The following is a 22,177-nucleotide window of genomic DNA, read 5'->3' on the forward strand; positions in this document are numbered from 1 at the left end:
TGTCTCTACAAAGAACATGTTGCTTCCTGTGTTTTTACACTGGAGAATATTGGAGAAACAAAAGGGTGAGAGGAAAAAGGAAGGCCGGTAAATAGAAAGTCGCACGATGGTGATGGTGAATGATGGGAGGAGGGCTTGTTACCTGACACGGAGGTGCGCGCTGCGGGAGTCGTTGCCTCCAACAGAGGTCACTCGGCATGTGTAGGTGCCTATGTCACCTGACCAGGTTTGGGAGATGTGAAGCGTACCATCTGCATCTAGCCGCATGCGGGGGATGGACTGAACGTTTATGACTGAGCCCTCTTTTTCCCAGACATGCCTGGAATACAAAGACTTCAGTCAGCTGGCTTGTTAAATGTCATTAACGTCATCATCATCTGCTGCATCCATTCCTTCCACTGCATCAGTCAATCAATTTAAACACGTTTTAAAAAAGGAAACTGCGGTATTCATCAGCCTCTGTGTTTTTTTCCATTATTACAATTAGTCACAATATAGCATTACTCACACCACCTGCACGCCAATCGCAAATACTCATACTGCATGTTAAGCACATTCTTTACACTTTATTGCTCAATTAAATCCATGAAATTATCTGTCAAAAGTCGTTTCTAGCATATTTCCAGAAGCTAACGCTGGATAATTTAATTGCCACCCGCTGTAGAGTGGAACTTATCAGGTACATATATATGTATGTCACCTTCAGATTGCAGGTTAACTCTTTTTGACAGTAAAGCAAAGAGTAAACTGAGGTTTTGGTTTTCTTTTATTCGACCACAATCCAAGAAAAACATGTCATTAGTGTGGTTTTTCATCTTCCTCTTCCCTGTCACTTCAAACTCACCATCACAGGTGCCCCGCATATCATCGCGGCTGACGGGTGCATATCAAACGACCGATTCACGCTCATCAAAACTGCGCGGCACAAACGTGGCTTCAAATGCAGCTTTCTCCTCCGAGTAGAAAGGGACTATTGATCGCTACTGATGTCAGCTACACGCTTGGAGTTCACTACATTTTCTGTGGAACGGTTGTTTGTTGTGCTGCTTTGGGCAGCAGCTGTAAAGTATTGTGCGAGGGACTCTTTATGTAAAGAAATATGTATATGCTGGTGGCTGACAAACATGGTTAACAGGCGTAGGTGTATGTCCAGGTCACAGGTTTCCTCTCTGTAGTAACAGCAATTCAGTGCATGTATTTATTTATTTTTGTGCGACCCTTAACCCTTCCCTATAGCAGAATTGTAGTGGTGAAAATAAGATAATAAGGGTACTAAATGACATACACAACCAAGCCGAGGATGAAGCTTCTTTATTAGCCGATCTAAAAACAAAAGGCTCAACTGCAGAGCTTTATTAGGTATTAGACATGTAAGAAATACATAAAAATAGGTTAGGATGAGTGTCAGTTTGGTTATTATAGTCCGGTTAATCTATTTTAATCTTCTCTTCACCAGTAAGACACAGCTGAGTCCCTTAGAAGTGATCCAGATAGTGGTGCAAAGCTTCTAAACAGGTCCTTCTAACTAGCCTTGATATTTTTTTTTTATGCTAGATCGCCATCAAATTGAGAAGTCAAGTTAATATTCCTCTGCATGGTCAGGCACCCACATTCATTAGTAAAGGTCTCTGGGGTCTCTGTGGTCTTCTGATCAGTATGTGTTGGTCGAATCTTTCTCCTGGCGTAAACTAAAAAAAGATTCTGCAGCTTTTGAGGATGTGGCTCCTACATTACGAAACTCGGTTTTTTGATCTGTGGACACCGTGGGCATGGGCACATTTAGAGGACAGGGCTGGCAAAGTTTCAGATTTGTTGTTGTTGTTTTTAATTTAAAAAAAAAAGGCTCTTCCAAAATGTTATTTCCTACTAAATAAGTAAGTTTTTTAAAATTTTGCCCCAAACAATGAAGAATGCATCTGTGACACACACTGACATGCCCCAGATGAACAATTGTACACACATATAGGTCTAGAGATCAAAAGAAAAACTATTATAGCCACCATAAAAGGTATGAAGAATGAAGAAATATAATAATAGCTACAATAAACACAATTGTGGCAGCAAAAGTCTGAAGGAAACGCTGGCTGCAAACTGTGAGTGTGTAAATTAATAGGGTTACCAATCAACGCCCCATCATTAAGGCACGGGTAGAGCTTACTTTAATTAAATTAGTGGGCTGCTTAGATGTGTTCTTGTGCCAGTTGAGACAATTTCAGGTATTTTCTCTCAGCTGCAAACCTGACAGCATGTATAACTGTTTCATGAGCAAATAAAGAGAAAATAGAAATAATTCAAACCTTGCCTACAAGGTAATGTCTTAGGGTAAGGTCCCTATACAAATGCCTACAGTACACTGAACTGGCTTTGAAACAATTTTCTGCCAGGAGGAAAAAAAATGAATCAAGGAATGAAGTTCCCTCTGCTACGAATCCGTATCTCTCACAGATATAAGACATGACAGCTTAGCTTGGGTAAAACTTATTCACCTTTCGTGGGACGGGTTAATCAGGAAGACAAACTGCACGACTTACTTTCTTCACTTTTTCTCCTGATTGTTTGCATGCATTAGCTCCTTCCTGGTGCTTGCTTGTTTTCAGTATTTGACTTTTCGCTATTGAATTTGCTGTATTTTGCCCTTTTTCATTAAAAACAAAAGAAAAAGAAAAAATGGGAACGACTCACTTTTAACCTGCCTATTCTATGTTCGACTCCTTTTTTGATAACAGTATCTACTGCTTTCAGGTGACATCAGTTTTACTATAGCCTGTAGAAACTGTTATATATAAATATGCATTGCGCCTTAATAAATCTGTGTTTCTAAATGGACCCTTACCTGACTGTCACACTCGGGTCGTGTGTGACTCCACAGTTCATAATGGCTTTAGTTCCTTTGATAACGCTCTGGTCCTGTGGGGGGGTGGTAATCCGAGTGCGAGCTGTGGACACAAAATAAAGAAGAAAAGAAAGAGATAGACGGAGAAAAAGATGAAGGAAGTGAGAGAGGAGAAAACGGTCTACAAAATGTCTTTCCTCAGAAGAACAATAGCAAAAAAAAAATGAATTTCAGAAAACTCATTTCAGTCGAAATGACTTGCTCCTGGTTTGTATTTTGTCTTTTGATGGCTTCTTGAAGAAAACACCAAAATGATGACTCCAGACTTGCACAGAAGAATGCTTTTGTATTTAGCAATTGAGCATTCCTTTGTTATTATACAGCACAACCTTGTTTCCTGCTAAACACATGTCTCTCAGTAAAACTGCACTACTCTTTCATTTCCTGTTTTTATCACAAAGTAAGGACTTTTTCAACGCATTACATCAGGTATATGTGTTTTTAAAAGCCCACTTACCCCAAACAACAAGGTCAGCAGATGCCTCGTCAATGCCCCTGGAGTTGCTTGCCATGCAAGTGTAGGTCCCGGCATCAGAGATGTGTGAAGGCGAGATGAGCAAGCTGCCCGATTCGAGCAGGGTGAACCGGGGCAGCTGGACTGAACCGCTGGCTAACACGCGCTCACCTGGCATATGGGAACGGGCAGAAGTGGTAGGCAGAGAGAAAAGGGTCACACAGAATAGAAGGAAAAAAATGAGAAAAGCAGATTGTCAGAAACAAGGACGGTGCTTCCCTGAGCTGCTATTGGAATGCAAACACAAAAACCTGGCAAAAGGTAAATCCCAGTAAAGGAATCAAATCAGGCTTTATTTGTTAAGCCACAGCAAACTGTGGTCCCAATGTTTTACAGATAACAGACATCACAATCCCTAGTGGTGTGTGTATGCGTGTAACGGACCTTTTTGCCAGGTGATAGCTGGCCTTGGAGCTCCAGAGGTCTCACAGTGCAGAATGACTGACATCCCGTCGATCACAGTGCTATCAGAGGGTCCGGCTGTGATATTCGGGGCAATGCCTGAGGGTAGACAAACACACACCGAATAAAGGAAGCTCAGTACAGTAACGAGAGAGGGTAAGAGGGTTATAGAGGTGAGAGAATAACTGTCTGTGGCAAAGCCCCACTTCAAACGTATTTCTTGTAAGCACCAGCCTGCTGCAGTGTTTAGTCGATGCTTTGTCCCACTAATTCCAAACGGATTGACACAGGCTTCACCTCGGTGCCATAACTGTCTGCTGCCGGTCTATTTTTTGCACCCGCAGAGATAGCGGATATGAAAGGAAGGAAAAGAAAATGAATGGAGAAGAAGTATAGACAGAAAAGGAAGGCAATTTGTAGATAACTAAAATCCGTATTTATGATATGCAATAAATCAAAGCTTTTATAGGATGACAGAAAACTGTATCACTCCCAGAGGAAAGGAGGAGTAGGGAGTTGTCATAGGTGCGCTGCTAATCTCAGGACACAGGGAGTAGGGCTGAAGGAGAAGTACAAACATGATTGTGTTGACAAAAAGGAAGACGATAAGATGAGATCATAGAAGGAGGGGGGAGAGAAGAAGAGTAGAGAAAAACAGGGATGGAAGGGGTGATTTAGCGAGACGGAATATTATGAATTCTGATAACGCGGCACGGCATGGAGCGAAGGCAGCAGGAACTGAGACAAAGTGAAGAAAATTAGATGTCAGAAACTTGCCAAACAGATGCACAGTGAGAGTAAAATTAGCAGTTATTTTCAAATACCAACAGTGGCAGAAGCGCAGGGAAAAAAAAGACTTCTAAATTCACATCATTTAGGTGATTACAGTTTAGCAGCAAACGTGATTAATGTTTCGCCTTTCCACAGTAATGTAAACTTAATCGTTGTTGGCCTAATTGTTAGTTTATATAGGGAAGCTTCCCTTTTGCAATATAGTCAACTGACAGCGCCGCCGCAATCACAACTCTGCTGTCAGACGTAGTGCATATCCAAAGTGTTTTTCTCCACTGCCTAGGTATCGGATTTCTTAGAACGAGACAAAAATGCCACTACTACAGAAAAAAAAGATGCATCCCTGTGGTTTTTTTTTTCCTGTAACCAAAGTTTTGTTTGTGGTTTTCATCTATATTTCATGTCCCAAGTTGAGTGTTTCTTGCAGTGTTTACAGTAAGTCAGGTTCTTGTGTGATGAGAATTAGTTCATTTTCCAAAGGCAAAGAACCAATAGTGCAGCAGTTTGTTTAACAGACTGTCACTTTTTTATTTTTATTTGGACTTTTATTCACTCAGTGTAGGGCCCTTGAGCTCACACGCTCATCTACAGCAAAACCCTGCATTTGTCCTGGGAGATTGGCCATTACTAGCCCAGTCATACACAGGTCACTGCTTTGTTTAGTACCATGATGTCATTTTCTTTTTTAAATTAAAGACTTGTCTTTATAATCACAAATTTAGCTTTTTTACTTGAATTGCAGCGAGGAAATCCATACATCCATTTATAACCATTCCATACTATCCATACATCCATTTATAGATATCGATAAAGTATTACAAAAATAAGATTTGCCATTATAACTAAGCAAGGCATAAGTCACCCTGCTTTCAGTATTCTGAAAATATTTTTAAAATACTACACTTTGACATTTCTAAAGCTGAAGTGAAGTGAATGTTTAGCTCAAATTCAGCACTTTACAACATGTTTAATAGTAGCAATTATCTGGGTGAAGTAATTCCTTGAAAAGCTGCTGGAGCACTTACTTGTAACAGCCAGGTAAGTGTTGGTCTGAACTTCTCCGGCTGAATTTCGGGCAAAGCACTGGAACATGCCGGTGTCATCAGGCAGTAGGCCGTTGACCTGGAGGCTGCCGCCCACCAACACCCTGTACCTGGGTGTCCTCACTGGGTCGATAGGCAAAGCATCCTTGTACCACACAATGTCTGGCTGGGGCACTCCTGCAGAGGGTGGGCGAGGGAGAGTTTGGGGTTCAGTTCAAACATTTCTCCTCTGACAGGGTTTACTTTATATTATCTTATTGTAATACCAGCAAGCTCTCACCCCGTGCCTGACAGGGAATGTCAACCACCTTCTCCATCTCAGCTGTGATGTGTTTCTCCGGTTCCTTTATAAACTGTGGTGGCTCTGAAACAGCAGACACATTAGTGAAACACAAAAACAATGCGAGCTTAAAGCAGAAGTTATTTCTGCTTTTAAATGTATTGAATTTTGGGCCAAATATCTGATAACGCAGCAGAACACGATGAGACTAGTTTGATTATAGAAGTGAGTAATTGGTATTCTGTAATGGTTAGGCTATCCTTCAAACTTATAGAGGGAGGTAGAGGAAAGGCTCAGTTAGCAGTATCGTGGAAAAAGTCCCCCCCCCCTTCCACCTTGTGCTTTGAATCACATCATAACCCTGAAAACATCAAAGTGTTTCAGTCAGATGGAATAAAAGTGACTCAAGCAATGCTATTAAACCATTTCTTGAGGCCAACCATTAGTTTTCTCCCTTTTAAATCAATAACACTTCCCCCTTACTGCCTCACAACTTCACAGTCATGCTTTTACCACATTTATGTAGTGAGACTCTGAATATTTGCATCAAGCTCGCACAGTCACTCTTGTTAAAAGTTTACTTCCACATATGTGACGCATGTGGGTCACTACATGTAGACCATGATATGAAGGTACATACAATTACCTACCAAGACTGAAAATATTAGTCTGTTCTTTAACTTGAGCATAATAAAAAAAAAAGTTATAAACACCTAAAAACTATGTTAAACCTTAAGGCCAACAGGCAAAGAATAGAAATACAAACATTATGGTAATGCGCTCCAAATACTGAAGTATAAAATACAAAAGCGAAGACACTGATATCAAATAACAAACAAAGCATGAGAGAGAAGAATGACAAACTTATCTTGACTTTGAAGCAGCAAGGAGAGAGCATTTCCTTAATATGTGTGCTTTCACTCGTATGTGTTTCTGTCCTCAGGCAGCACTGAACACTAAAAACTCAAATAGTATTTGTGATGCAGTGTCTGAGTAAACCTACAAGGTAATCGATCATGAGCTCTCGAAGTGCTACCTGCGGGCCAGTGGTGCCCCATGGAAATATTTTATGTGGCCAGCGGGTGTGAAAAGGAAAGAATTCACGACTGTGGGTTTAGTTTCTCCGCACTTCGTGTTATGCTATGACAAAGTAGCACTCAATGAGCCCAGGGTTTCTATTCAATTTTAAGCAGATCATTGCAAACTAAACCTGACAAATGCATCTGTTTAAAAAAAAAAGAAGCCTAAAAGTGGTTGATATGCATTTTTATATATGGCCTTCCATCATTTGCTAGGTTCCTAAGTGGCACTCAGTCATATAAACTTTGTGAACCATTATAATAGTCAGACATTCACATGAAATTCTGTGAATGGTTTTTTTTATTGCTTTTGTCCTCTAAGAAAAAAAATGTGTGAACTGATGTGAAACTATGTGGTAATGAGTTTCATAAATAGATATTGTCACCTGGAAGTGTGCAAGTATTGGGAAAAATTACAGCAAAAAGTACTAAGTGATATTAATAGGCAAAAATAATAGACACAAGGCCCTGCCAGGAACATATTTTAGCCTTTAGCTCTTACCAAGGACATGCAGATAAGCCCCAGCACTGACTGAAGGCACGCTGCTGCTGCGGAGAATGGCCTCACACTCGTAGTAGCCGGCGTCGCTCACCACAGGACTCAGGATGGTCAGTCTGCGGTTGAAGTCACTCAAACCGCTGTTCACCAACACGCCGTTCTTACGCCATGAGATACTCAGCTTGATAAGAGGTCTAGTGAGAGGAAAGAAGGATGTGAGATGTGTTTGTAACATCCATGTCCCTGTGAGAATGCTCGTTTTGTGCTAGCCCATAAAGCCTCACGGTGTTACACGTCACATAAGCAGACATGAGCAAATTATAATTATACAGCTGAAGTACATTTAGCTTCCAACTCTTTACCATTAGAATCTAGCACCGTAGATGTTTTTGGTTCTATTTGCCCAGTTTTCTGAGTTTTGCCCCTGACACGCAGCAATATATCACCAACGGTCATTTCACTGGGACTATTTTTCTTTTCAACTGTGAAAAATAGCCCCATAAAATCCTCTATTTTGGACTGTACCGAATCATTTGAAACCCTGCACTTCCAGGAATTTTTACCTGGCATTGGCCACACACTCCATCGTGACCTCTGATGTGCCTGTGACCACACTGGTGTTCCTGGGAGGGATGATAATGGTGGGGGCAATGGGATCTGCTGGACCGCCAACATCTAGACACAAAGTCAGGTCGCCACACAAACATGTCAACAAAACACGGAGATGTTAAGCAAAGATCAATGAACCTAATAGATGGGAATAGGATATAATTAACAGAGGGACAATCTGATGAGATTTCATTGGGTTCTTTGGATTGTAGTGACCTATAAATTTCATTTCCACCCAGTGGGTGCTCATCGACATGAAATATTGAAACTGACCAGTGCACGCACTGTATCTGAGTTCTGACAGAGAGATTGGTCAAATACGATGAGACAGTGCACTCACTGTGTATAACAAGATATATGCCGGAGAACCAGAAGCAGGGATAGAAAAATACTGTTTGACTAACATGAGGCCTAAGAAGCGAAGAGGCTGTTGTGTGCGTGTGTCCGCATGTGCCTGAGCCCACATTTTCAACACTTTATGCTCATCCTTGTTTATTTCTGTGTGAGTTTGTCTGAGTGTGTGTGCGTTCATTACGGCACAGCTCATGGCAAGGAAACCCCAGTGTGTGCGTGCGTGCGTGTGCTGCTTGAGATGTGTCATGTCTGCGATAAACTCACACTGATCCGTCAATCCCATCGTGCCCTGGAAGTGTGCTTGTGGGTGCACATGTCAGATGTAGCTACAGGGACTGTCATGACTCAATCTAACCAGTCTTGGGTGTTAAGATGCATGCACAGACACAAACACACACACACGCATCACAAGATATGATGTCCATATCAAACTACTATCTTGCAGAGAAAACAAATCTTTTTTTTTTAAGAGAAGAACAAAAACACAGGAGGAGCCTTGCTGAAGTTATAATCAATTTTTAAAACTTCATCCTGAGTATATAAATTGTAAATTGAGCATGACTCCTGCTCTCCACCTTTCCTTGTCCTTTGGCCTTGCCAAATCTTAGGCAACTACTGCCGGACCCAGGAAAGCTCACAGTGTCAGATGCATCACTGCAGCAACAGCTGCCGCAGCAGGTAAGTGATACATACATGCTTACATACGGTAAAATTCAAGCGCTCTGTCAACCACACGCACAACTCCAAATACCGGCTTTCATAACAGCCCGTATCTGATTGCTTGTATGTGTGTATGCATGCGCACATGTGTGTGCATATGTGAGGAGCATTCATATAAATCGTGTATTTCCATTACACCTGCTGAGTCGAGACCTCCTGCTACGCGCTCTATATAGCCTGAACCCGTGTGTGCGAGCGTGTGTGTGTGTGTGTGTGTGTGTTCTAGCACTTGTATAATCAACTCTGCCATTGTTCTCAACATGTGCCACAGGCTATTTTTGCTCCCTTGTGTTGTCAACTATAATATCTTACCCTCACCCTCCTCATTCACTTCCATAATGAACTCCAGTCTACCATGTCATAAGATGCTGTCTGTTAGGTTTCCTCTTATATTTCACTCTGCTGAGCTGAAGCCGACCGAATTGGTTTGATTTGTGTATTCTGTGTTTTTTTGTTTTTTTGTTATGCAAGCTAAGGACGCTTGTGAATATTAACTAACTTGGCAGAAGAACAATCTACCTGTACCTCTGTCCGTGCAGCTTCCTCTTACTTTGTGCATGTATTTGTGTATGTATGTAGCAACGTGCGAGTATTGGTACTGACTCAGGTAGTTAAGCTCCCACAGTGAAGGGAAACATAATCAGGTACAATTAAAAATTTTACCTGACAGATTTTGTCTATATTCCTTTGAGGTCGTCTCTTTATACATCTCTGGAACACTCCCAGTACTGCTGTATTTTAAAACGCTTCCTTAAACCAGACAACTTACTTATGCGCTGGATCGTCTCTAAAGCAGCCCTTCAACTTGAATTTCACTTTAGTGAAGAGGAAGAAGTAAAAGGGGAACCTAAACTGTCAAGAGGGTCAGCTGGTCAACACAGACTAATGGCGTGGCCAAAGAACTCCTCTCTTTTCAACGTGCTTTCAGTGTACACACAATGTTCTGTCTGGAGGATGAATGTTGAATGAGCGCATCAGGTCAGGAAGGCGCACCAGGTCACACTCCTGACCTGAAGTGGTGCCTTTGGGCTTTTCTGCAGAAGAGTACTGTTTGATCTCTGGGTCATAACTCATACATCTAGCTCTCATCAAGACAGTTGAAAGTTGGTTCTGATGGACACTGAATTTGACATTTTTCTCCTTTTGCCAGTTTGAAGTAAACATAAAATCTTAGGTGAGGATGTGCAAGAGCTCAGAAGGGTGTAAACCAGGGGTGTCCAACTCCAGGGCTCAAGGGCTGGTGTCCTGCAGGTTTTAGATATCACCCTGGGTCAACACACCTGAATCGAATGATTAGTTCATTACCAGGCCTCTGGAGGACTACCAGACATGCTGAGGAGGTAATTTAGCTATTTAAATCAGCTGTGTTGGATCAAGGACACATCTAAAACCTGCAGGACACCAGCCCTTGAGGCCTGAAGTTGGACACCCCTTGTGTAAACAGTCCAGAGGTGCACAAGGAGGCAAATTTGAAGGGGAGATTGGCCAAATTTAAATCAGGCATGTTTTATTTTTGCTTTTCATAAATAACTAAAAACATGGTGACCTTATGAGTATTAATATAGTCATTTTATAGTCTTTTACATTTATTTCACAGCTTTAGTTTATATGTACTATATTATAAGGTTCTAAACTCCAATGACATCTTTATAAACTATACACAGTAACAGCAAGACAGTAACACTCTTACATAAGTAGCTGCATTTAAGAAACCATTTAAATACTGTTTTTGCACCGGGGCTTACTAAAAACAGTGAGCAATCACACATTTTTCAAGCCAAAATATCAAACTGTATGTCTGCTATGTAAAGGCTCAAGCTGTCAAGTGAATGTTTAATATTTCCTTCAAAGACATAAAAGGGTCAGACTTGATAATAAAAGTAAAAGTAAGCCTAAATGCGTTTCCAATTAAGCCTTGATTAGCGTATTACGTATATGTGGTTACTCACTCTCTACTGACAAGGTGATGGGCTGGCTGGTCTTGTTCTCTCCATTCTTGTCATTTACAGCTTGCACATAGTAGCGTCCGGCATCCGGTGCCACAGTAGACAAGATAACCAGCGTGTTGTCCAAAGTAATGGCACTGAACAGGAAAAGAAAAGAAAAAAGGTGAATGCACTAGATATAAAATCACTCTGCTCATTCAGTGAGGAGGAGGAAAAAAAACTTTGATATATACATAAGAAAAAGTGAGACATTCATAGAAAGCTTCTATAAAAAGAAAAACTTTAAGGCCGTCTCCCTCTGCCTAATTAAAACTAAACATGTCTGACGTTTGCTTTTGTGTCCACACTTTATCTCGTGGCTGAGGAAGGCATTAAACATTTTAACATTTTAATTACACTGTTCAAGCAGCATTAGGTATATCGATTTACAATGTGTAAACAATGTGTAAGCGCTGACTGAGCAAAGCAGAAATATTGACATTCTCTCCTGTCTTAACTTCTGTGCAGTCGCTTCACAAATATGATAGCCTTGCTTTTAATAACCCAAAGCTTTTAATTGGCTATTTATACCACTCTGCTTCGTGTGGCCAGCATTTTGGCAGCAAACTGCTTTTGGCGGGGATCAACAGCATCTTTCTTATTGGCTGTTTTAGTAATGCCTGAATAAATAAACACTGATCCATTTTTCAGCAGGAGGCCTATAGGCGCTAATACCTGGTGTCATGTTGGCTTTATCAAGTCCTCCCTTTCTTCGTCACTATAGCCACCAGTGAGAGAGCCCACCCCCACCCTCCTGTGATGTGTGCCTGTCTTCAGTCTTGACACAGATTTCCAACTAGGTGCCTTCCTCCAGATATCACTTTTACTCTGATTTTATATATCCATCTACTTACTTTTCTATTCCTCATCTCTCTTTTTTCTTTCCACCCCACCAGAAGTAGTTCTTAGTAATATAGATAAGATAGATTTATAGATAAACTTCTAAACTACAAATAAGCTATAGATTCTAAAATTTGAGCTGAAAACACAATACACATAAAAAATCAGTGTATTTGTTACAAAAAAGCCCAAAGAACAAACAAGTAACACTTTAGGAAAATGGTCCTTTTGGAGTCCTCTTCAAACTTTTCAGGCTATTAGCAGTGCTAAGACTGTCCTCTAACTGTAATCTCAGTTATCAATAAAAAACAAAACCAAAAACTATTCCCCAAGTCATTGATCATGTATTCTAGAAATAGTGTAATTTTTGCTGTTTGTTGTAAACAAGTGTAAAAAAAAACTACGACCCCTGTCGTGTAAGTTTCAGACACATTTCTGTTTCACAGCTGATGATTTCCTCTTTTTCTCCTCCTCCAATCAAACCCACTCCACTTCTCCTTCCACTTTTTCCTCCATCCAAACCTTCATCTCATCAGTAGGGGATCGGAATACCTGCTGTGCATGATCAGGGGAGCAAGAGAGCTGATGAGAAAGCCAGCAAAAAAAGATGCCAACAGTATGGTGCTCACAAGCAAATACAGAAAATATATAGAACTGTGCACGCCCATAAAAAAAGAAAAGAAAAAGCTTCACAGAGGCATGCAGGAAAATCATCTGACACAGCAGAGAGAGCAATATGCTGTGCATGTGGCATAGAGGTACCTGTGCTGTTAGCATTTAGAGCGTGATGACTTATGAGATGCATCTTGGAGCTGATTGATTTTCAAACATCTTAAAGCAGCTCCAGTCGCTGGGCTCATCTGGGATTCTTCATGCATGCTGAGACTGAAAACACTCTTCCTAAAGGGACAAGCAGGCCTCAATGGCTGTGGCTTATGATCTGAGGTAAATATTTAATGCTAGCTCGCTGGAGCGGTGACATCCTGGACACACAGCCATGAATTATGGATCTCTTCAGGGATGCGGGTAGAACGGAAGTGTCCAAAGCACCGAATGAATCCCGGGTGACTTCCCAGGACCTTTCCAAAACGGGGACACAATCCAGGGCTTAACTTCTTTACCTGCCACTTATGAAAGACCAAAATATACAAGCTAGCACTGCTACCCACAGCTTTCCAATGACCTCGACGACGCAGCCCATTCTCTCTGTGATAATGCAACATATCAGGTGATCTTTGAAGTTCTTCTTTATTTTCCCTCAAAGATCATTCAGGAGCATGTCAAAGCACCTGCCAAACTAAGTTCAAACTAATATTATCCAGAGCAAAACCAGATTTCATCAGTTTCTGGGAGCAGGAGGCATTTTCCCCCTGCTAGTTGATTTTAATGTGCTCCCATGCTGAGCATTCACTCCCCCCAGCCTGTAATCAGGGCTGGTGCAGTGGGGGTCACACAAAACTTGGTTACACAGCTTGTTCAGCACATCTAACCACTCCCAGTGTGTGCTGGGCCTCAGGGATCAAAGACCACATGACGCTGGAAGAAATTAAAAGTAAGCCAATTATCCTGAATGGCTTTGCATGTATATCAAGGGAGCAAGAAGGGAAAGATAAGAATTTCGCTTAAAAGAGCAGTTAATGTTTTACATGCTTCTTGAAGTTCTGCTTTAACATGTTCATTATTTTTTTCTCTTTTATCGTTGTCTGTCTGATTTTGGTCACCCTTATTCAACTCCCCATCTCTCAGCGGTGTTGTGAGCAGCTGTCGGAGGCTTGCTTATAACGATGGCTTAGCACGTATCCGGCATGGTGCAGGGATTTATCAAGCCACAAGGCTGAGAAATTTGGACAAATCAGATATGTGTGAACATGCCTCTGTCTCTGTCTAGTTTTAATGTTTATTCTCACATCTTAGAATGCGTTCTCTTTTTTATTCCAACCCAATTTCCTTTTCCATTATTATTCTTCAGAAAGAGCCATGGTCTACAAGAGAGCCTGGTAGGCAGGACAGCTGCCCAGAAACATCTTGGCCAACTGTGCAGCTTTTACGCAACCCTAATTTTGCTTGCAGCAATAAGCAGTATTACTCCCATATGCAATTACTTTCTTGTGGATCAATTTTTTATGTAAAGAATCAAGGGCGCTTTTTCAATGAATGCCAGCCTTCTAATGATTCTGTAGCACTTTCATCAATAATGATGATGAGGATTTATGTTTGATTGAAATAGATATAACTATAAATGTTTTATTTGCCACTAGCTGCTTCCCGTCTCTAATTTCCATTATTAAAAATAAATTATATTACAGCAAAATTAAATATACAATGATCAGGGTTGCTCCCTTTAATTAAAAACACGTGGTCCTAGTGCTGCAACAGTGGCTTCACAGTGTATCTCCGGAGAGTTCAACAACCGACTTTGTCAGCTTGTATACATATCTTATTTTGTTAATCCAGCACTGACACAGTGTGACAGTGCTGGTCCTGCTCTAACACATACAAACACACACACTCTCTAGTGTTTTGGCATCTGTCGTGGCTGTCCTTCTCCACTGGGCCGTGAGGGGCCTAACCTCGCTCCAAAGCCTCAGACCTCCATTACATGCAGACAAATGGCCCCAGTTGGCTGATGGCCACCCCCCAGGAGAGAGAGAGAGGGGTCAGCAGGATCAAATGGCTCACATCGCTGGCTAAGGTATAAGTCAAACCACAGGCAGTAGACAGATGAAGGAAAAAGAAAGCTAGAGTGAAAGCAAGCAACAGGCTACATGCCCTACCGCTCAACAGAGTTGTGATGAAAAAGCCACAGCTCCTGGGGATGGAGGGATGAAGAAGTGAGAGAAATGAGAGGAGGTGAGGGAGTGTTGCTCATGAAAACAGGCACTTGTTTTCTCACTGGGTGTATGGACTGAAGGTTTGTGCCTTACTGTTCGCTTCTTGCTTCCCTTTCACTTGTGGTTCATTGAGTGTTCAAACCAACATAACGATGTCCCCAATACTGCTCAAATAGTGACATCTAAATGAACTCAAAGCCATTAACGACAAGCCTTCATTGGCTGAGTATCGATTGTCTTACCATAACAGGACAACCCTAAATTCTTCAACCATCAACTGAATTCTTACATAAAAATCAACCTGCACTAAAATAATTAATTCATTAGTCATTTAATAGGAAAGTGATTTTAATAATCAATCATTTCTTATTGTGAGTCTCTGTGGTGACTCTTGAGCCCACTCACAGCGTGGTTTAGCTAGATTGGATTGCTCTACTGTGACCCATTGTTAAAACACTTCTCCAAAAAGGCTGGGATGCTGCAACACATTGCAATGGTTTTCAAATCACTGAAACTTTATATTTAATTGAAAACAGTACAACATATCAAATGTTAAAGCTGGGAAATTCTACATATTTTCTGGGGAAAAAAAATATGCTCATTTTGAGTTTGATGCCAGCCACACAATTCCAACATGCATGGGCATGTTTACATCTGTATTGCATCACATCTTTGACCAACACCACAAGAGTTTGGAAACTAATGAGACCAAATGCTGTAATTTTTTAAAAGGCTAATGTGCGACAATTCTTGCTTTTTACATGATTTTAGCTTTTCAATTTGAGGCTTTTTTGTCATATTTTTTATTTCATAATGCACTGCTATCACCATTACAATTTTAAGTAAGTGTCAGGTCAAGCACTCTTATATGGAGCTATGCTGCTGTAATATGTGCAGCATATGGTTTGTCATAATATTAACTAAACAACGCCTTCCTTAAAAACGTTGTCTGGATATAAGCATATAATATGTCACCAGAAAAACCTTGTATACATATCATTCAACGGTAATTGTGACTTTACAGATATGCAGGAGCAAATGCATCAGTGGAAAATGGGAAGCAGATGCCGTGATTTATTGAAACAGGTGCAAACACAAATGGAAAAAGAGTATGTAAGGCAACAAAACGTAAAAGAAATGACCACATTTATTCTTAAACAGAGCCTCAACTCTCTAAGGTAGCTTTCTTGAAATTTTTTTAAGTAGTCTTTAAAAATAGTTCTCCGGGCTTGAAGGAAGTCTAAAGCTCTTCTTTGGACGTTAGCTGCCTTTTGTTCCCTTCGCTGTTGAGACGATCCTATACTACCTTAATAATGTTGTGACATCCAATCCAACACTTTTAGTATTCCACTGTGTGTTTTTCTACCCAGGTATGCTTTTACTGTTTGGGATCACCCTAACCCTGCTGAAAAGGAATGATAACGAAATGAAGGTGTTGCCAATCGGATGCTTTCCTTGTGGTACTACATGGTGGATGAAAATCTGGACTTTGCTGCCTTCATAACTCAGAACATAAATTTTGACAAGATCCTCAACACCACTGACTGAAAGGCAGCCCCAAATCATGACAGTCTCCATCATGCTTTACAGAACACTGGAGACACTCACTTGTACCTCTCTCATAACCTCCTCTGTACAAAGTGACGGAGATTTGAACAAAGCTAACTAACACAATGGCAATAAATGATGTGTCTTTGCAACAGGACCCTAAAGATACAATTTAAAATTGATTCTTTGCTAAGGTACAACATTTGTTGATCGTTTGAGTTGGCCTATTTTATGCCTGAATGAATTACTGTGTAGGTCACTGTTAAATGGCTTAAGAAGTTAACTAAAAAATCATCTGAAAATGGTAACAAGGACTGAAAACGAGTGAAAAAACAGCCAATGTCTGAAGAAAAACGTTGAAAGATCTTTAGACGGCTTGGAGAACTAAAGACTTATTTAAAAAAATAAATAAAGGAAGAAAGAAAGTCTGGCTCAGTGGAACCTAGAGATCTACCAATATTGGCAAGAGCCCAAAACAACAATGAAAACCTCTTGATTGCTGCTTCACAGATCTTTTGATTTCCCTGGAGTTTCTTTTTCTACTTTCACTGTCCTTGTATAAACAGCCGTCAACATACAGCACAGCACAGAACTGAAAGGAATACAAGGAAACTTTTTAAAAAAGTTTTTAAGTGTACACTTTCGGGATTAATCATTAGGTAGGTATTGTATAATTTGGCTTCATTAAAGCATGACCTTGCTCATGCACCTCCAAGTCTTAGGCCATGGTTCTCTGATGGAAAATGTTGGAATGCTCCCTGTGGATTGGGGAGAGAGGCTCGAGGCTTCCTTGCCTCAAGCAAAGAAGTTCCAAGTATCTTGGGGTCTTATTCATGAATGATGGAAATGTGGAGTGTGAGCTGGACTGACAGATTGGTGCGGCGTCAGCAGTTATGCGGACATTGCACTGAACTGTCATGGTGAGGAGAGTGCTGAGCAAAAAGGTGAAGCTTTCGATTTACCAATCAATCTACGTCCCAATCCGAAACATGGGTAATGACCAAAAGAGTAAGGTCATGAATACAGTCGTCTGATATTAGTTTTCCCTCTAGGGTGGCTAGGCTTAGACATAGAGATAGGGTGAGGAGTTCAGACATCCAGGAAGATCTCAGAGTAGAGCCACTGCTCTTGCATGTCAAATGAAGCCAGATGAGGCTGTTTGGGTATCTCATTAAGATGCCTCACCTCCATTTGGAGGTTTTCCAGAAATGGAAATTGTTACTGGAAGGAGACCCTAGGGTAGAGCTTGAGAGATTATATACCTCCACTGACTTGGTACTGGACACCTTGTGATCCTCCAGGAGGAACTACAAAGTATTATTGGGAAGAAGGACATCTAGAATACCCTACATAGCCTGCTACCACTGCAACCCAACTTCAGATAAGAGAAAGACAATAGACAGATATTATCTTAAAATATATCTTGTCTTAATTAAACACACAATAGCTTCAGCTGTTGTTCAAACTTATAATAATCTAGTTCATGAACAGTAAATTTTGGACAAAGGGGAAAAAAATAGATTTCTTGGTCTCTTGCAAGTAGTGAGGACCAAAGAAATATTTAAGAATAGTAAGCAATTTAAAAAAAATAGTAATTTCTTGTAGGACTATATATATCCATTCATTCATTTAGGAATCCATGTGCCATTTTTCTGATGTTATTCTTGCTTCTCCTTGTCGTCTATTCTCTCTTGACCTGAAGAGCGTCAGGTTCATGACTAATGCTGGACAGTTGTAGGCAAATGCAAAGGAAGGGCATGGCTATTCACTGGTCCTCGTGACTAATGGAGAATCCATAGCACGCTGACAGGACCGGAGCATCCCAGGCAGGGCCCATTAATTGATCAGTAGCTACAGCAAATTACTCAAGCGAACTGCAGTGTGTGTGTATGTGTCTCAACGATGTCCTCCCACTGACTCCTCCAGGTCAGGCTCCTCTGTGTTCTGTCTTAACAGACACCTCTACAAGGTTGTTTCGGTGTAAATCCATGCCAAAATGTCAATAGAAAGTTTCTGGGAGAAAAACAACAGGTAGTGGGTAGTGAGTTGTTGTCAGATGTGAAAAAGTGAGGACAGAATCCAGCGCTATATCTAACGACAGACTCACCTTTCAGCCAGGAGCCACACAATTCCTGGCAAATGCATTTAACTAAAAGAGGCTCTGATTACACATGACATTAAGTCTCCAAAATAGCATAACAAATCACACCAGCTGAATGGAGAAAATCTTCTCGACTACATTTCCATTCACCGAGAGAAGAATGTCAGCCATTAGAAAGTTCTTTTTCTCCTTGCATCCTGCTTCATATACTGTAACAAAAAGACCCTGACTGAACTGATTCATTAAAGCAAAGCTAGATCAATGTCTGGTTGCACATTTCAGCTAACAGTCAAACAAGGACATGTGCTTTGAACCTGGGCAGTACACAAGATGAGCACAGCAAAGACTGTAAGAGAAAAACGCATCAATAAGTGATTCCGTGAGCTTATGGGCGTACTGTTAGAGAGAGCAAAGGAGTCTTTGCCCACGCCGAGGCCAGCAGCTGCACGAGTCACACTGCAGAAAGTGAGCAGTCACTGTGCCACAGTAAGACGCAGCCTTGCCAAGGGGAATATTGGCAGCAGGGAAGCAAAAATGCAGCATTCATTAAGTTTACACATTCAAGGCCTGGGTGGTGTGTTCATACTACTAACATAATGATGTTCAGCTGGTATCACATATTTCCCCATTACCATCTTTAGATGGCATAAACCAAAATATATAACAAATTAGAATTTGACCCGAAATAGACAGTTGGGACCGTCAAGTTGTATAAGTCTTTGAGAGGTTTTATACAGAACCAAAGTTGTGAAATGACTGTCATACCAGTAATCGTGATCAGGTTTTGGAGTGCTCGAGTATGTTTTACTCACACCACATTTTGAAATAATCATGCAATTATTCTGAAATAATTGGTGCCAGATCCTGCCAGAACGGGATCCAGGATTGTAATTCTGTTATTTTTATTTCCATGTTTTGAACGGTAATGGTACGCTCTGGTATTAAAACAAACCATCTTTCAGCTCCTTCAAATGGATTTCCTAAATATTTCATCATTGACCCCGCGTAAAAAAGTAAACAGGTTCTATTCGTTACAGCCATAAACCATATTATACCCAGGGTTAATCCTCTCTTTGAACAGTGCTGGTCATACCTAATGAGACGTCAGCCTCTTAAAGTGTGAATATTAATATTTGTTAATCTACAAAGCCAGTGCCGACTCTGAAGGAGTTTGGGTGAACGCTTGATCTATGATCTTGAGAAAGCTGCAAATAGCAAGACTGGAAGCCAAGCAATCAGGCTATTTTGAACAGGCATGTTTTGAACAGTCACTGCCCTAGTCCCTGATAAACTGAAGGGGGTATTTTATGCTGTCAGCAGCATTCCAATATCGAATGCTGACTGTGAGCTAGCCTTTTCTTTCTCTCTCTCTCTGTCTTTTTTTTTTTTTTGAATTGAACTTGATTTGCACCCAAAATCCATTCCTCTCTGCACACATCCACTAGATCATATTTACTCTTTCTGAAGAGTAAATTCAGTTCCCAGCTGTGGGTGGCCAAAGGACATAAAAACGCCACAGACATCCGCAGTTTAAACCAAAATAGGAAACATGAGGCGAATCAGGACAGGACCGTGGTGTGGGGTGTTATGGACAACAAGATGAGGTGAGGACATGATCCAATCTGAGCAATTCCTTATTGTGAACAGTGAGGTATAAAGACCTGAGGACTGAACTGCAAGTTCTGTAAGCTTCATAGCTAAGCATGTGATGATGTGGGTGTTGTGTGTACTGAGAAAAGTGGTCTAAAAAAATTCAACATCACTTATTGAAAATTGATGCCTAGGAGCCAAACAGCTTAGTAAGTGGAAATTTAGTACACACTTTGCAGCATGTTCTGTACAGCAGCTGCATGCTCCACCAGTTTTTTGATTAATCAATACTTATATATCTGAATCTTGCCTATAATCTATATTACTGAATCTTATATTCAGTAATCCTATATATAAAGGATTACTCTATTTTCCAAGCATCCTCCCTATGTATTCGAAAGGTTTGCATTTGAATCCTGGATTCAATTCTGCAGCCAGATAAAGATTTATACAGCTATAAATACAAACATTTTGAGGTGTGTACTTGTTCTCCTGAGATGTGTATACTTTATATGTGTACCCAACCTGAGACCTAGAGCACCTCACAAGAGTCCTTGCAATCAACAAGTGTCATCCTTGAGTGATTTCCCAGCTTCTCTCACCTTTCTACCGCAAACGAAAAATATCACACAAGAACTCTCGAACTGCACGACACAGTGTGAGTAAACTCCCAGAATTTCAACTAAATGAAAACACAATGCAAAAAAAAAATTGGCCGTACAGCAGCCTCCAGAGTGAGTGTGAATTTTATTAGGGATTAGATTGGTTGGATGAGAGCCCCGACATTTTTTTGGGGAGGTCTGATTGTTTTTGCTCTTTTCTCTTTTGCAGGGGTGTGATTAAAAAGAGCACAGACAAGCAGCAAGACAGACCCCTGAGGAGCCTGTAAATTAAACTTATGACACCTTAGGAGGGCTAGCAAGAGCAGGAGACAATTAGGGGAAATGGTCACCATGGTTCTAATCCATGGCATGTTTTTGTCAGTCCTCTTTCTCCTTCACCACCATTCCACTTTAGCTTGTTCCACGATATAACTCTTGTAACACATGGCACACCGAGATCTTCCAGGTGGAAACACCAGTCTTACAACAAGAGTACGTCTGGAGACCTGCATAACAATGTGACAGATTTAGAGAGACAGAGCCTTCATGACGGCAACACTTGTGGTTTGGTGCGACTCACTCAGTCGCACTCCCTCATTCTCTCCTCCACTAGCGAGACTTTGATGCCTCTACAGAGTAAACGCTAGTGGCATGAATCAAATTCAATTAAATGATTTTCAATAAAAAAGGCTGCCTGTTATCAACAGTGCTCATTTGCACACTGTGACCTTGGTAGTGCATGTGGTATTAGCATTCTCAGAGCTGCGGGGTAGGAAGTGAGGATGAAGAGCAGCAAAGTACACACAGTGGGTGGCCCATAATGGAGACAAAAGAAGGAAGAGAGATAGAGGAGGGAGACAGCGACAGAAGAGCAAATGAAGCCACTATTATGCCTGACACACTGGTCACTGCACATGCCACTTGTGACGTCAACAGAGAAGCATAACCTTTTATAGTCGTGCATGAGGTTCACCGATTTGCTAAAGATTTTCTAAAAGAACAGCATACTGCTGAGGAAACTACAGTCTGCGCCACTGGAATAGAAACAGGAGCGGTAATACACAGGAAGTACATAATTCAAAGACAAATACAATGCTGTTTTTCAATAACTTTCCACAGAACGTCTCATCATTTCTAGCTGAAACACCAATCTTCCAACACAAGTTCGGTGCCATCTGGGAATTCCTATACTCCCACACTGATGGATTATAGAGATGCCCGTAAAGACGGGCTCGCTCATGCCTTCAGCTTGTCCATTTTGCTCTATCTGCACAGCGTGCAGCAGGTTACAAAAAAACCTGAGAAATAAGGAACCAGCTGTAACGATGTCAGAGAACACAACCACATCAGCTTGAGAGAAATAAGAAGTTTAACTTATTTCGTAGATCCTTCTTAATAAAAAATCAGAGTTAAACTATCCTTTTCAAAAACACAGACAGAGCAGGTTGAAGGGACCAGGCTACCGGTGGCCAGCAACCTTCATCTTCTCAGTACG

At 41.0% G+C, this 22,177-nt stretch overlaps 1 protein-coding gene across 1 annotated transcript in view; it reads right to left on the reverse strand.

The window, feature by feature from the left end:
• sdk2b (sidekick cell adhesion molecule 2b) overlaps positions 1 to 22,177 on the reverse strand; it is a 268,384-nt gene that overhangs the window by 43,026 nt on the left and 203,181 nt on the right. Inside the window, exons 5-13 of the mRNA XM_039616015.1 lie at positions 11,135 to 11,268; positions 8,066 to 8,177; positions 7,506 to 7,696; positions 5,925 to 6,008; positions 5,627 to 5,821; positions 3,792 to 3,908; positions 3,351 to 3,518; positions 2,834 to 2,936; positions 143 to 319 (exon numbers count right to left, since the gene is read on the reverse strand). Of these exons, the coding sequence (XP_039471949.1) occupies positions 143 to 319; positions 2,834 to 2,936; positions 3,351 to 3,518; positions 3,792 to 3,908; positions 5,627 to 5,821; positions 5,925 to 6,008; positions 7,506 to 7,696; positions 8,066 to 8,177; positions 11,135 to 11,268 (1,281 nt within the window). The remainder of the gene's footprint in view (positions 1 to 142; positions 320 to 2,833; positions 2,937 to 3,350; positions 3,519 to 3,791; positions 3,909 to 5,626; positions 5,822 to 5,924; positions 6,009 to 7,505; positions 7,697 to 8,065; positions 8,178 to 11,134; positions 11,269 to 22,177) is intronic.

The sequence above is a fragment of the Oreochromis aureus genome, linkage group 8 (assembly GCF_013358895.1).
Source record: "Oreochromis aureus strain Israel breed Guangdong linkage group 8, ZZ_aureus, whole genome shotgun sequence".
Lineage (NCBI taxonomy): Eukaryota > Metazoa > Chordata > Actinopteri > Cichliformes > Cichlidae > Oreochromis > Oreochromis aureus.